The sequence below is a fragment of the Hyaena hyaena genome, unplaced genomic scaffold, assembly GCF_003009895.1.
Source record: "Hyaena hyaena isolate Hyena2069 unplaced genomic scaffold, ASM300989v1 scaffold_348, whole genome shotgun sequence".
NCBI classification, from domain to species: Eukaryota; Metazoa; Chordata; class Mammalia; order Carnivora; family Hyaenidae; genus Hyaena; species Hyaena hyaena.
Genome location: NW_024080981.1, coordinates 460,071 through 476,678, shown reverse-complemented (window position 1 = coordinate 476,678; position 16,608 = coordinate 460,071). Strand labels below are relative to the sequence as shown.

Here is a 16,608-nt window from a genome sequence, read left to right as displayed (position 1 = left end):
CTCGAAGGTCTTTATTAAGAAGGCATGCTGTATCTTGTCAAATGCTTTTTCTGCATCTATCGACAGGATCATATGCTTTTTATCTTTTCTTTTGTTAATGATGTATCACATTGATTGATTTGCGAATATTGAACCAGCCCTGTAAACCAGGAATGAATCCCACTTGATCCTGGTGGATAATTCTTCTTATATGCTGTTGCATTTGATTTGCAAGTATCTTGTTGAGTATTTTTGCATTCATATTCATCAAGGATATTGGCCTGTAGTTCTCTTTTTTGCTAGGTCCCTGACTTGGGAATCAAAGTGATGCTGGCTTCAGAAAATGAGTCCGGAAGTTTTACTTGATTTCTAATTTTTGGAATAGCTTGAGAAGAATGAGTATTAATTCTGATTTAAATGTCTGGTAGAATTTTCCAGGGAAGCCATCAGGTCCAGGACAAAGAAATTTGTCCATTTCTTCTAAGTTGTCCAGTTTGTTGGCATATAATTTTTCATAGTATTCCCTGATAATTGCTTGTATTTCTGAGGGGTTGGTTGTAATCAGTTCCTTTTCATTCATGATTTTGTGTATTTGGGTGCTCTCTCTTTTCTTTTTGAGAAGCCTGGCTAGAAGTTTGTCAATTTTGTTTATTTTTTCAAAAAACCAACTCTTGGTTACATTGATTTGTTCAACTGGTTTTTTTAATGGATTCTATATTGTTTATTTCTGCCATGATTTTTATTATTTCTCTTCTCTTACTTGGCTTGGGGTGCTCTTGTTGCTCTCCTTCTAGTTCCTTTAGGTGGGCTGTTAGATTTTGTATTTGCACTTTTTCTAATTTCTTGAAATAGGCCTGGAGTGCAATCAACTTTCCTCTTAGGACTGCCTTTGCCGCATCCCATAGATTTGGATTGTTGTGTTTTCATTTTCATTTGTTTCCATATATTTTTAAATTTTTTTCTCGAATTGCCTGATTGGCCCATTCGTTCTTTAGTAGGGTGTTCTTTAACCTCCATGTTTTTGGAGGTTTTCCAGACTTCTTCCTGTGATTGATTTCGAGGTTCATAGTCTTGTGATCTGAAAGTGTGCATGACATGATCTCAATTGTTTTCTATTTATTAAGGGCTGCTTTATGTCCCAATATGTGATCTATCTTGGAGAATCTGCCATGCGCCCTTGAGAAGAAAGTGAATTCCATGGCCTCAAGATGTCGAGTTCTAAATATATCTGTCAAGTCCATCTGGTCCAAGTGTCATTCAAGTCCATTGTTTCCTTAGTGATTTTCTGTCTAGTTGATCTATCCATTGCTGTAAGTGGAGTATTAAAGTCCCCTGCTATTACGAGATTCTTATCCATAAGATTGTTTCTGTTTGTGATTAATTGTTTTATATATTTGGGTGCTCCTATATTCGGTTTGTAGACATTTATAATTGTTAGCTCTTCCTGATGGATAGACCCTGTAATTATTATGTGATGCCTTTCTTCATCCCTTGTTACTGTCTTTACTTTAAAGTCCAGTTTGTGTGATATAAGTGTAGCTACTCCAGCTTTCTTTTGACTTCCAGTAGCATGATAGATATTTCTTCATCCCCTTACTTTCAATCTGAAGATGTCCTCCAGTCTAAAATGAGTTTCTTGTAGACAGCAAATAGATCGATTTTGCTTTGTTTTTTAAATCCATTCTGCTACCCTATGTCTTTTGCTTGGGGCATTTAGTCCAATTACATTCAGTGTTATCCTTGATAAATATAGGTTTAGAATCATCGTGTCCTTGTTGGATTCATGCTTGCGGTGGTGTCTCTGGTACCTTGCGTTCCTTGTAATATTTCCCTCAGAGAGTCCCCCTCAGGATTTCTTGTAGGGCTGCTTTAGGGGTGATGAATTCTTTCCAGTTTTGTTTATTTGGAAAGACTTTTATCTCTCCTTCTATTCTGAATGACAGGCTTGCTGGATAGAGAATTCTTGGCTGCGTATTATTTTTTCTGTTCATCACATTGAAGATTTCCTACCATTGCTTTCTGGCCTGCCAAGTTTCAGTAGATAGGTCTGTAACTGCTCTGATAGGTTTCCCTTTGTATGTTAGGGCCCTTTTACCCCTAGCTGCTTTCAGAATTCTCTCTTCGTCCTTATATTTTGCCAGTTTCACTATGATATGTCTTGCAGAAGGTTGATTCAAGTTATGTCTGAGGGGGGTTCTCTGTACCTCTTGGATTCCTATGTCTGTTTCCTTCTGCAGACTGGAGTTCTCTGCTATAATTTGTTCAAGGAAGGACTCCTTATGGGCCTTTCCCTCTCTCTTCCTCTTCTGGAATTCCTATGATACGGATATTATTCCATTTGATTGTATCGCTCAGCTCTCAAACTCTCCTTTCATGTTCCTGAATCAGTTTATCTCTTTTTCTCGGCTTCCTCTTTTTCTATAATTGTGTCTTCTAATTCACCTATTACCCTCTCTGCCTCTTCAATCTGTGTATTGGAAGTCTCCATTTTATTATGTATCTCATTTATAGCATTTTTTAAATTCATCACAACTATTTTTAAGCTCCATAGTCTTTGTAGCAATAGTTTCTCTGATGTCTTCCATGCCTTTTTCAAGCCCAGCGATTAATTTTATGACTATTGTTCTAAATTCTTGTTCAGTTATGTTGCTTATATTTGTTTTGAACAATTCTTTAGCTGTCATTTGTTCCTGGAATTTCTTTGGAGGAGAGTTCTTCTTCCATTTCATCATTTTGACCAGCCCTCCGTCTCTTGTTAGATTTGAAAGCTTTTAATGCACTCTATGCCTATGACTACTGCTGTATTAAAGAGGGCTCTTTGACTGTCCAGGGCCTGTCCATTCAGAAAGTGTTCTTTGAATGGTGTCTCTTGGTCTCTCTTGTTTAGTCTTTGATTATTTTATTTCCCTACTCGTAGTGGTATTTGGAACTCTCCACCATGTGTACTTTGGCTTGTTTCTTGAGGTAGCCCTTGAAAAGGAAACAGACAGGCAAACACACAGGTAACAAAGGTACACAACTGCACAGACAAATCCAACAAACACGGTAACGGAAAGGGAAAAATAAAAATTAAAAAAAAAGAAGCGAAAAAAGAAAAAAGAGGAAGGAAGGAAAACAAATAATTAAAATAAAAATTTTTAAAAAGTAAAAAAGAAGAAAAGAGAAGAAAAGAAGAAAAAAGTCCCAAAAGACAGTCTCAAAACATAAAACCAGGATTCCCAGATACAAATAAAGAGCAGGGTGTATGCAGTGCTGATGGAAGAGCATATACAAAGATAGAAATGATGGGGCAGGGAGGAAGCAAAATTGAAAGAGAAATGACCAGGCAGAGAGACTAAGAGGCTTAATTCAGAGAGAGAAAGAGGAGAATATGGTAAGAGGAGAGGAGAAACAAATGAAGATAACGTTACCCAGAGAAACTATATAGTCTGATTACTTCAGAGAGAGAGAGAGATAGAAAGGTAGCAGTGTAGGTGTAGAATATACATCTAGAGAATGGATCAAATGTGACTGTTAAGCAAACCAGTGACCAGAGTGCCCAGTCCAGCAGAGAGGAGGGATAGGAATGAGACAAGGGAAAATCTATCTGAATAGAAAGAATTGATCTAGAATTAATCACTATTGCATCCATGTTGGTCTTGCCCCAGGCCCAGTAAAAAAAAAAAAAAAAAAAAAAGCAGCTCTCTAACGGGGATGGGCGTGGTTTGGTGTAGGCGAGTCTTAGCCTCTACTGTGTCCCGTGGGCTGCTCCCTGAGGTCCCACCTTGGTGGTTGTGGGGAGAAAAATTGCAGCACCCCAGTCCTCTTTCGAACCAAGCATTGCAGTTCACTCTTTTGAGTCCAATCTCCTTGTGCTGCGGGCATAGTCAAGGTGGGCCATGTTCTATTTCCCAAGCCATGCCTCATTTTCAGATCTTAGTCCGTGTGCCCCACTGATATCGCCCAAAATAGAAACCCACATGCCAAGTCCCTTAAAGCAGTTTCAAGCTGGAGCCAAGCCAGAAGAGTGGCCTAAAAACAGTTTTAATTTTGAGAAGCATCCCATCTAGGCCTAGCACTTAAGTGGTGTTCCACAGGTGCCATTTTGTAGCCATTTCTTATTGGAAGCCAGCAACTGCCGTACTTGTGTTGGGGAGTAAGAAGCTCTTGTCCCCTTCAAGGTCCTTCTAACTGGACTAAGAATCAAATCAGCATGAGACAGATTAATGGGAGAGAATCAACTTTATTAATGTACATGCAGGGAACCCACACAGACATGGAAATTTCAAAGAAGTCAAGCAAAATAAGGTGTATATGTCATCCTGAACTAAGGAAAAGGGGGTAGGAGTCTGGGACTTTAAAGGGAAGGAATGCAATCCTTAGGAAGAATGAAAAAGAGTAAATATTTGGTAAACAAATGTTGGCTGGGCCACTCAGAAACAATGGGACACAGAGAGGACTTTAATCAAACAAGTATTGTTAGGCTCTTCCCTATATCCCATCCCTAGTTCATGGTATACTGTAGTTATCTATGGTGATAGCCCTCTTCCTGGAGCAGGGCTTCTATCTAAATTTTTTAGGCAATTGTCGAGGTTACAGGTAGAGTTTTTCTTGAATTTGCTGGATTTTGATTACTTTTAACTCAAAATAGTCTTCATGCCAAAGTGGCCCATCTTGGGGCAGCCTGCCCTTGACACCTAGCACTTAGGATGGTCCCTGTAGTACCTTTTAAAAAAATAAGCTAAGCTCTATGCCATTGCTCAAGATCTTTTTGACTTGGGAATACATTTGAAAATTATGTGAGTAGGCTCATGAGACTGCATCATCCCATCATGGGCTGTATCCAGCCCCTAATTAGCCTAGATTGTCCCCATCTGCTTCCTAAGCCACTGAATGTGTCATTCATTGATCCATTCACCAGATGTTACTAGAGGGAATCTTAGGAATTAACATTAATAGAAATATGAAACCTGGACCTGCTCTCAGTGATCTGAAACTGTAGTCCGGCAGATGAGGTCAAACTACAAGAAAAAGGCATAGAACAGAGAAAACCTACCAGAAAGCCTTCTCTGTGAATGGTGTTCCACCTTACTTGCCACTCCATGGGTGCCCATGGCACAGCTGCTTGGCTAGATCACTGCAGTGGTGGTTGTGCTGCAGAGAGAAAAATGGTCTAGGCTTCAGAAGATAAGAGTCAATTCCTGATTGATTTTGCCATTTACTAATTCTGTGACCTGGGGAAAGTTATTTTCCCATGGGAAGTCTCCATCTTCCTATCATTAAAAGAGGAGTGGTCATCTGCTAGGCTATCTCATCTGGTTGTAACGAAGTTCAAAGGAACCTCATTTATCAGTGTATTTTTTTGTATTCCTGCAATAGAGTGAAGCTTCTGTGAAAGCAAGACTGTCTTGTTCATCAGCATGTCCCCAAATATCTTGAACAAGGCTTATCACATGTAGTAGGTACTCATAAATATTAGATGCACAAAAGAATATTGTATGTTATAGCACTGTGTTATTTTTCTTAATAGTTTATTGTCAAGTTGGTTTCCATATAACACCCAGTGCTCATCCCCACAAGTGCCCTCCTCCATGCCCATCACCCCCCTTCCCCCCACACCCATCAGTCCTCAGTTTGTTCTCAGCATTCAAGAGTCTCTCATGGTTTGCCTCTCTCCCTCTCCCCCACTATTTCCTCCCTTATTCTCCCCCATGGTCCTCCATTATAGCATTCTTAAAATGTACACTAAAGGGATTCCAAGAGCAGTATAGATAGGCTGGATGGGTGGACTCTCACTTTGGTTTTCAGGCCTGCATGTGATTTTGTCTGAAAGGATATGTGTGTTTCTGGAACTGTGCAGACAGCAAGTCTTTCTACTATTTAAGCTCTTCTGAAACATGGGAGATACTGTAAGCACATATTTTAAATAGCAAGTGCTGATTTTGGACTGCCTTTTCCAACTATTGCTCATTGTAGGGGAGCAGAATTTATCATTCCAAAATATGTCTCTAGCATAAGGATTATTTTAGGCTGAATATTTTTAAGAAAGTGCAAACACAGGAGACGTTCAGAAAACTGAGTAGAAGTTACCCTTTTGTAAGAGATATTTACATTTATTTGTAAGGGAAATCTCTATTTGTAAGGATGTCTCCCTCCTTGTACCAGAACAAAGAGTCTAAATCACTAGAAACTCCTCAATGGAGAAGACAATGATTTAGATCTGCACAAGAGTCTTACCCTTATTACTGTGCTTTTCCTGCACACCTCCCATAACTGACTCCCCCCAGTCCCAGCATCTTCTTTTGTCTTTAGCTGGGGATGGTATTTAAGGTGATGGCTTCAGCCATCTTGGGGAGTCACTCAGTTTACCCAGGTCTCCTATGTATGTACACAAGAGATATCCATGTTTGATTTTTCTCTTGTTAAAGAGAATCTTGTTCAGGAATCTTGAAGGATACCAAGCTACTTGTATGTAGATAAAACTTTCTGAAGACAATACCTCTGCTTAACTTAACATTCTGTTCAAGAAAGTATGAAATGGAGGAAATTACATAGAAAAAAGGCTAATTTAAGCAAAACAGTGCTCTGTTTACACACAAACTAATTGCAATTATGCTAGGAAAAGAGGCCAAGACATCCATATAGCTCTGGCTATCAGTCTGGCATCTACATTGTTGATAGCCTTACCTCATCAGTCAGTCAACAGATATTTACCCAGGATCTGCAGTGTGTAATGTGTGAACAATCCAGAGTCCTTTGACTTACTGTGTTTTGAGGAACTTAGTGTGTTTTGAGTAAAGCTGGATTTAAAAATTCTCACTGTATAAAATTTATAACACCTAAGTAATTATAACATTTAAGGGTACATTTTTTAAAAGAAACCCATAATCCCACCACCATGGCACAATTGCTATTTAATTTTGTTTATTCCCACTTAGTCTTAGTCTGCCATCATATGTATTTTTCACTTAGTGATAATGATACTCCACAGCTTTGGCTTTCATTTGTCACCCAGTTTCATCTTTCTCTAACTGTAATTATTTCAATAACTGTATAGTATTCCATGGAATTGAAAAAACTTCTGCTTCTAATCAAGATATAGTGCCTGGGACCAGATTTAACTTTCCTGCCCCAAATGACAAAATGTATGAAATAATAGTTTTCGTGATAATGTCTATCAGGCAACAAAGGACAGGGACTTTTTTTTGGTTTGTTTGTTTGTTTACAAATAGTTTATTGTCAAGTTGGTTTCCATACAACACCCAGTGCTCATCCCCACAAGTGCCCTCCTCCATGCCCATCTCCCCTCTCTCCCCACACCCCCATCAGTCCTCAGTTTGTTCTCAGCATTCAAGAGTCTCTCATGGTTTGCCTCTCTCCCTTTCCCCCACTATTTCCCCCATCTTCTCCCCCACGGTCCTCCGTTAAGTTCCTCCTAATCCTCCTATATGTGCAAACATATGGTATCTGTCCCTCTGTGCCTGACTTATTTCACTCAGCATAACACCCTCAAGGTCCATCCATGTTGCTACACATGGCCAGATTTCATTCTTTCTCATTGCCATGTAGTATTCCATTGTATAGACAAACCATAGCATCTTGATCCATTCGTCTGTTGATGGACACTTAGGCTCTTTCCATGTTTTGGCTATTGTTGAGAGTGCTGCTATGAACATTGGGGTACATGTGCTCCTATGCATCAGCACTCCTATATCCCTTGGGTAAATTCCTCGCAGTGCTATTGCTGGGTCATAGGGGAGTTCTATTGCAGGGACTCTTAAGAGATGGGAAACAATCAAATGAGCCCTACAGTTGCCACAGCTTCCTGCAGGTGACAAATCTGCTCCCCTTCACTAGTATCTTTTTGCTTTTAAAATAATTTTTTGTTTTGTTTTTTCCAGGCCAGTTATCATTGCTGCACATGATTCTGTCCTTTTAAGTTTATTTAAGCTTAGTAATTTATGCTAATAGGTTAAATAAAACATATGAACATACAAAAATGGACATATTAATCAACACCCAAGTATGCACATTTCTATTGAAAGTCATCCAGGAAGCAGAGAGCTAGTGATTAAATTGATATATGACTGTGATAAAAAGCAGAAAGAAGAGGACAGGGAAAGAAAGGTCATATCCCATCTCAGTGACTACCACCCCATCAGCATATCTTTCTAAATAATGAAAAGATTGTCACATCCCCAGCAACATATTGCTTATTTTAAGGAGTACAAAACACAGTGCACTTGAACAGGGAGGTTGTGCAATTTCCTGGAGTTCAAATGCTGGCATTTGATCTGGGTCAGTGTGTCCCAACAAGCAGGTTCCTTGTAGAAAAATTGGCATAGATCTCTGTCTTAATCCAGTCCAAAAACAACCACCACCACCACCACCAAATAACAAAACAAGAAACCCAAACAATAAAATTTTCAGCAGAGATGTAAAATATTCCACTAAACTAGGCACTTACATTTCATATGAGCAATGAGCTGCAGACTGTTCAAAAAGGACTCAGTTATTAAGGAAGTGGAAGTGGATCACTAAATTTGGAATATAATGTATGCAGTTTAAAGCAGGAAATGGCTTAAAAGAGCGCTGGGTTTAGAGTTATTGGATTCTATTTCTCATTCTGCTACTGACTTGCTGTATGACCTTCTCCTCTTTGACACTATCAAATAGAAAGGTTGCACTAGAAGCTTGCCAGGGCCATTTCCATCTCTGTGCTACTGGCACACAGAGTATAGATGTTTTTACTAATAATACTTCCAACTTTAATCTGCACTTAAGCCTACTCCATGGCTTAAATGCAGATTAGAAGTAGTCGTTAAGCAGTCTGCAACTGACCTTTCTTTACACTCAGTGCAGGCTGCATGTGCAGGACCTCTGGAGAAATGGCCCTGTTGGTGGTGGTACCCTTCTCCTACAGCCACATCAGCATCCTACCAACACCTCTGAAAGCTATGTATATATTTTTTGCCATGGCCTTTGATTGGCACACATTTTTCTTATGTTTGTGCTTTCAGCACATCTATACTGTGTTTATTTTCTCAGTTTTGACTATGTATAGCATGTAGCACCCATAATCTCTGCTTGTTATTACCTTCCAGCATTATTTTTTAAGGACTTCTTTAATGATGTTTTTGTTTAGGTATTCAATCGACATAAGCAATGTTGGAAATTGTGATGTGAAATGTATCCAGGTTTGTGTTCTTCCTGTGTTTCCTGTTGTTTATATATCTCTGTCTCCAAATTGAAATGTCTTCTCTTTTGGAAATTCCCAGGATCAAGTTGATCTTGTAACAGTCGAACGTTATGGATCACCAGAATCTGTTCATGAAAGTGAAATAGAGTCTGCTACATGTTATGACTCCAGCACATTTTCTGTGGAAAGCATACCTGAATCACCAGGTAGGTACATTTGGACATTTGGATAGGGATTATCAGAATAAAAACAGTGGCCCACAAGGTAGTTATGGCTTTTCAAAGGAAGAAAGTGTTCTATTTATAATGGTGTGAAACCACAAGAGCGAACTTCCTTCATCTTCTGTAAGTTTTTTTTTTTTTTTTTTTTTTTTTACAAATAGTTTATTGTCAAATTAGTTTCTACATAACACTCAGTGCTCATCCCCAAAGTGCCCTCCTTCATGCCCATCCCCCCCTCCCCCCCACATCCATCAGTCCTCAGTTTTTGTCAGCATTCAAGAGTCTCTCATGGTTTGCCTCTCTCCCTTTCCCCCACCATTTCCGCCCTTCTTCTCCCCCTTGGTCCTCCGTCAAGTTCCTCCTAATCCTCCTATACGTGCAAACATATGGTATTTGTCCTTCTCTGCCTGACTTATTTCGCTCAGCATAACACCCTCAAGGTCCATCCATGTTGCTACACATGGCCAGATTTCATTGTTTCTCATTGCCATGTAGTATTCCATGGTATAGATAAAGATGATGATTTGAGAGCAGTGAAAGTGAATATCTCATCCATGGTTTGAGTGCTTGGGAATGGTATTATTCTGTCCCATTAAAATTTAATCTTCTAAAGATTGGTGCTAGATCTCAGTCCTTGGAGGAGTAGCATCTTACCTCTTTAATCTTAGTGAAGACTGTGCCATAGAGATTGCAGTTCAAAGAAACTTCTTGTTTTAACAAACTGTACTATAAGAAGAATTTTTAGTAAAGGCCAAAAAAGATAGTCTCTCAAAAACAGTAATATTTATTATGGAAGTTTTGGTATTAAAGAAATTTTATAAATATAATTGTATAAAAGTACAAAACTTGAAACAGTGCTGGAAGCATAAAACAGGTCATGCCCTCTCATTTGCTGACCTTAGCATAGAGTATTTGTATTTGGGAATCTTTTTTCTTTTTAAATATAGTTTATTGTCCAGTTGGTTTACATATAACACCTTCACATATAGAACTAATACATCTATTTTTAAAATAGTCTAATTAACAACGTTGACATTATTGCTACCAATCTCAAACTTAGTTTAAAAAGTCCTTCAAAATTGATTTAGGTAGGGGGAAGGCCATGAACCCATGACTGTGATTCCTAAAACATGTAAGAGCAAATTTAGTTTTAAATTTGCACACACTCTTTGGGATGAGTTTGGCAAAGGCAAGGAGTCCTGTATCTGCTCTCACATTACCAAATAGAACAGTTCTGTCATCCCTGAATTCCTTTGTGTTGTCTCTTTGAACTCCGACTCTGTCCTCCTCTTCTGGCAACCATTGATCTGTATTCCATCTCTGCTTTCCTTTTTCCTGAATGTCCTGTAGATGGAATCATATAGAGTCTCACCCTTTTGGTCCGGCTTTGTTAACGAAATGCATATAAGGTTCATCCACGTTTCATGAATCAATGGTTCATTCCTTTTTCCTTGCTGCATCTTAGTAGTAGTAGTAGTAGTACTGCATCTTATGCATGCACCACAGTTATTTGTTTAAAAATCCATTAATCTGCAGAAGGATATCTGGGTTATTTCCATGTTTTCAGTGATTATAAATAAAACTACTATTAATATTTGCATAGAGGTGGGTTTTTGTGTGTGTGGGAATAAAAATGTTTAATTGACTTGGTTAAATTCCTGGGAGTGGGACAGCTGGGTCTTGTGGAAAGTTTGTGTGAAAGAAACTGCCAAACTATATTCCAAAATGACTGCCATTTTGCAATGTTCAAATAATATTCTCCACTTTGCTTTTTGGGCTGTTGGAGGAGAATCATTTCTCAACACCTCCACTGGTACTTCAAGCATTCCTAAGATCCCCACATTCTGGAGAACCTATCTTTTTAGAAGTTATTTTTTATTACGTTTCATTTGGTATTTACGTTTCATTTAGTTGGAAGGTACCAATTTTCAGAGGCACAGCCCCCCCAAATTTTATAATGAAAAGACACTCAGCATGAGTAGTTTGGGTACCTACCCACTTATGCTTGGGTGGGTGGAGTAAAAGTCAGACACTCCTTCCTTTTTCTTTATTTTCAAATACGAACAGATTTTAAAGTAATGCTCTGACTTACTCCTGGTACCTGGCACATCTAATCCTTAACATAGGATAAAACTGGACACTCCTGTTTTTATGACTTTAAAAGGGAAATCAAGAGAAATATGTAAATCTTTGATAATGTTGATATTTCTGCTTTCCTGGTCATGAATGACACTGTGCTTTCTTCTTCAGCTACATCATCTTTGCAGAGCTTTGAATTTGAACCTGAGGTGGAACAGGTGGATGATATGTATGAGGTTCAACAGGTGGATGAGGTGGAAGAGATGAGCCAGATGGATGAGATGGAAGAAGTGGAACAAGCAGACAAGGAAGAAGAGGTGGAGCGAGTGGAGGTGGAGGAGGAGGAAGAGTTGGAGCAGGTGGAGGAAGTGGAGGAAGAGTATCAGGAGGACCAGGAGGAGCAGGAGGAACAGGAGGACCAGCTGAACCAGGTGAATCAAGAGGACCAGCTAGACCACGTGGAGCAAGAGGACCATCTTGACCAGGTGGAGGAGGAGTCCCTCTCATCCTCCAGTGTGGCTGCTAGCATCAATGATGAGGTACCTCTGGGAGTCTTGCTCCATATATTTGTCTGGACCACTAACCTTGCAAAGCCCTGAATCTCCACTCTGTGCTCAGGTTCATTTTGCAGAAAGCATCTTATTTTTTTCTTAACTGTATCACCATTTCTGTCATACTGAATTTTCCAATTCTGCTGAGAATCCGGTGGACTTTAGCAAACAGGGAGGTTGGAGATTCTCTAAGTAAGACCAAATCTCTGTTCTTTTCTTAGTGTCAAATATGCAAAGACACTTTGTGCTTGAGAGAAAGTTTGGGCCAAATAGGAAGCTTATCCACTAAGAAAAGACAGTATTTTTAAGCACTGTTCCTTATCACCTGTGAGGAGATGCTAACCATCTCCAAGAAAGATGACATTAGAGCAGCACCTCTCCACCACAAACTAGGCTTCTCCAATGGAATTTTTATTAGGTTAGAAGCATGCCTTTCAGCATGTTAGGTGTATCCAACCTTCAAATGTCAACACTGATGTATGGTCCGAGGCCAAATCAATACAGCTGGATTAACTACTCTGTTGCTCTTCTATCCTCAAATTTGTGTACATAATCACAGATTTGGACAATCATCTTTTATAATAGACAGGATTATTAAAATCAGGATTGGCAGGCAAGATAATGAGTTTATGGTTTGTTACATGGAATTGTGTGCATTAATTATGAAGCCTAAGATGAGTCACTCCTTCTTCTAATGAGAAGAACTGAGGGATAGAAGACAGTGTGCAATGACCTTGGCACATCCCTGCATATCAGTTTCTCAATCTTGAAATGGTCTGCTTGTCTTGTGGGGATTTTTGAACTGATAGGAAAGATTTTTGAACAATTTAAAAGAAAATTTCTGTAGAAATCCATTTTGTCCTTATTTATGTCTTTATTATGCCAAAAAGCTATGGTTCACCTTTCACTGTTGACAAGTTTCTCTTCTGCTTTCAATGAATTTATAACTAAATTTTTTTCAATATAACTTTTTAAAAAAATAGTCAAAATAACCAGCAATGAGTGTGCATAGTGCAGCTCTGCATGTGGTAGCATATTTGGCTTATTTTGGGGTGCCATGGATTGCCAGACAGGGATGTATCCAGAAGATTAAGACCAGGATGGAGGAAGGCTGAAAAATTTCATATTGTCAGTAGTGGAAAGTAGTCACAGTGGAAAGCATTGGAGAAGGGAGACTGGGAAGGGACAGGACAGCCTGATCCAAGTAGCTGCATAGCCATCATGTTCCTGAAGTGGAAGACGAGTCTCCAGTGGATCAAACTAGGATGGAGAGCCAGCAGCTCAGGACGGGCAGCTTTCCACTCCTCTCAAGAAAGCCTTTCTCGGGGCGCCTGGGTGGCTTAGTCGGTTAAGCGTCCGACTTTCGCTTAGGTCATGATCTCGCGGTTCACGGGTTCGAGCCCCGCATCGGGCTCTGTGCTGACTGTCAGTTCAGAGCCTGGAGCCTATTTCAGAGTCTGTATCTCCCTCTCTCTCTGACCCTCCCCTGCTCGCGCTGTCTCTCTCTCTCTCTCTCCTAGAAATTAAAAAAAAAAAAAAAAAGAAAGCTTTCTCATGCCCATCGTCCCTCTTCCCCTCTCCCCCACCCCCATCAGTCCTCAGTTTGTTCTCAGCTTTCAAGAGTCTCTCATGGGCATGGAGGAGGGCACTTGTGGGGATGAGCACTGGGTGTTATATGGAAACCAACTTGACAATAAACTATTAAAAAAAAGAAAGAAAGCCTTTTTCAGATGAGTTAGGTTACCTCCCCAGGTGGTTAGTTTCCTCCCCTTCAACAGAAAGGTTTGAGACAGGCTTGATAGCTCATCTACCAGAGACAGCAGGGGAAAGATTCTTGCTTGCAGAATGGGAGTGTGGATGTGATAACCTGTGAGGTTTGTCGCTCCAGTCCTGAGTTTAGAATTTTTATTTTATTTCACTTTATTTTATTTTATTTTATTTTATTTTATTTTATTTTATTTTGTTTATCAAATGCCTGCTTTCTTATATGAAGATCTATATACTATACAACAAAAGAAGGACAATTAGACAATTTTTGATGGCTTAAAAATACATATATAATTTATTATTCCAAGTGAGAAAAACAACTTGAATGTTTTTTCCTCTCTCTCTTTAATAATTCAGCTGTATTCTTCCATTAGCCATAAAGGGGTTGAAGGCCACAGTATGATAAAATGGACTTTTGTTTTTGTTTTCTAGTAGTCACATGTATATGTACCTTCTCCTCATAATTAATATTGAGACTGTGGCTCTCTTATTTATACACACAATATCCAGCCCAGATCAGCAAACAATACCTTTTACAGATAGCTTTTTTTTCCCCAAGAACCCCACCTCTTTTCTGCCCCCTTAGCTAGCTAGTTGAGAAGCCATGTCCACTTTATTAAATTCTCTCAAATATGTCCCTTCATTTCTATGTGTCTTGCCTCTGGTCTTTTCAGGCACCTGTTATCTCTACTATAACTGAATTTGACTAAATGATTACCATGATCCCTTTCTGATCTAGAATTCCTGGATTTTCTAACCATTTCTTCAGACTTTCTAGTAATGAATGAAATTGGGAGTGGAGTGACATTGTTCACATTCTCAGTCTTTGAAAACTTGGAAATAAAGCAGTATTTTAGGATTTGGAGAACCTTGTGTCCCTATCTGTGAACCACAAGCAATTCCTCCCCACAGCTATTACAACAACCACCATCAATTGCACTGTACATCAACAAACGCGAGCTGGAGCTGATGAAGACGTTTAGGGAGCAGCTGGAAGACAAGACTCGGATGCTGCAGGATGGCATCAAAAACCTGCAAGACACACTTGAAATGATGACAGAGCAGTTTCGGAGAATGCAGGATTCCAGCTTTCAGGTCAGAGGCCAGTTTCATGTAAGTAAGAGGCCAAAAGGAGAAGAGAAAGGGACCTTGATAGTTTTAAGGAGTTTGAAGGGCCTGCTAGTAGTGACAGCAGCTGCTCCAGTATGGCATGGGACATTTGGAGTGGTACTCAGCAGTGACATCTGGATTTTCTCTTTGTCTCTTGGCTGTAGTGGCTGAGACGGGCCCAGCTGGGCTCTAGCAGTGGCAGACAAGGCTCATACACAACCATGGCTTCTGTGGGCCTGTCTGAAGGCACTCTCACTCCATGCTCTGAGGAAAGGTGTGACCCCTGAATAAGACCTTTGTGATACTGTGTCCTTACAGATTCAGCCAACCATGTCATACCACATTGACTGTCCTGAGCCTCAGTCTTTGGAGCCAATGCCCAAGAAACCACGCACTGACAAAATGGAAGGACTCCTTCCAGATTTCAAGGAGACCAGCCTTTCCTGTGGTTCATGTTTATACCACTATTTCAAATTCCCTGAGGAGCTTGAGGAGCCTTGCAATGTCTCCAACCAGGTAGGAAAAGGCTGTTTTAACTATATAGCTAAAAAGAGATTTGATTTTCATGAAAATTGGGGCTCACCTGGTTCTCCTGAGGGTGTAGTGGCTACTCAGTTGACTGCAATTCATTTACCTGAGATAAAAATAATCTTGACTAACTAGACCTAGACACACATGTACATATATTCTGAATTGCAGCTTATTTAGCCAACAGTATGACTGCAACTAGTGCCCAAACAAGATAGTCACCCAGACCAAGCCCAGAGATGCAGAGCCACTGTCATCTTCTGCTTCAGGAGAATGGGGTGGGGGCGTTCGATTACTGGGAGGCCCTTGCAGACACTGAGGCACTTTTATCTCTTTCTTTTTGATGCAACACATGCAGGGGCAGGAACAATACCTGCAGCAGCAGTTGCAAGAGATACAGGAACAGCACATGCAGCAGCAGATACTTCAGGAGCAGTCACAGCAGCATAATGCCACTGTGGGAAACCAGACACTGAAAACAAGCCTGCCAAACCAGGCTGACATGGCTATGCCCCTCTGTGATGACCCTATTACATTTATGCAGAACCAGCCCACTGTTGTTCCTGTCCAGTTAGTAGCTGGACAGCAGCCCTCTGATGGCTATCAAGATGAAAACCTTGGGGACCATGAAGATAACAGTCAGAGGTAAGAAATGTATGGAATGGTAATAATGGCCAAGATCCCTGCTTTCCCCTCATGGCTGGAGACTATGCTTGAAACCAGGAGTGATTTGTCCACAGGACACCAAAATCCCCCTCATCAAAAGCAGTGTGCTCCCGGGGTACCTGGGTGACTCAGTCGGTTAACTGTCCAACTTCGGCTCAGGTCATGATCTCATGGTCCATGAGCTTGAGCCACACGTCAGGCTCTGTGCTGACAGCTCACAGCTTGGAATCTGCTTCAGATTCTGTATCTCCCCCTCTCTCTGACCTTTCCCTGCTCACACTGTCTCTCTCTCTCTCCTCTCAAAAATAAATAAAACATTAAAAAAATCTTAAAAAGGAGTATGCTCCCACCCATCTTGCTCTATGGCCACTGGCCTCCTGCCTCTGCATGCATAGTGTGTGGTCAAGCATGCATTGATGGAACAGAGAAGTCTCCATGAAAATAGAAGGCTTAGATAAGGAAGCCCCCAAGCTAAGGAATTAGCATGCAAATCTTGAAATCGCTTGACTTCATCCACCCAAGCCTAGAC

The 16,608-nt window shown here is 40.2% G+C and overlaps 1 protein-coding gene across 1 annotated transcript in view; it reads left to right on the top strand.

Annotated features, from left to right (window-relative positions):
• Positions 1 to 16,608, top strand: part of PASD1 (PAS domain containing repressor 1) — a 73,765-nt gene that overhangs the window by 53,571 nt on the left and 3,586 nt on the right. Inside the window, exons 10-14 of the mRNA XM_039249887.1 lie at positions 9,237 to 9,363; positions 11,629 to 11,996; positions 14,688 to 14,870; positions 15,204 to 15,401; positions 15,772 to 16,058. Coding sequence (XP_039105818.1) covers positions 9,237 to 9,363; positions 11,629 to 11,996; positions 14,688 to 14,870; positions 15,204 to 15,401; positions 15,772 to 16,058 — 1,163 coding nt within the window. The remainder of the gene's footprint in view (positions 1 to 9,236; positions 9,364 to 11,628; positions 11,997 to 14,687; positions 14,871 to 15,203; positions 15,402 to 15,771; positions 16,059 to 16,608) is intronic.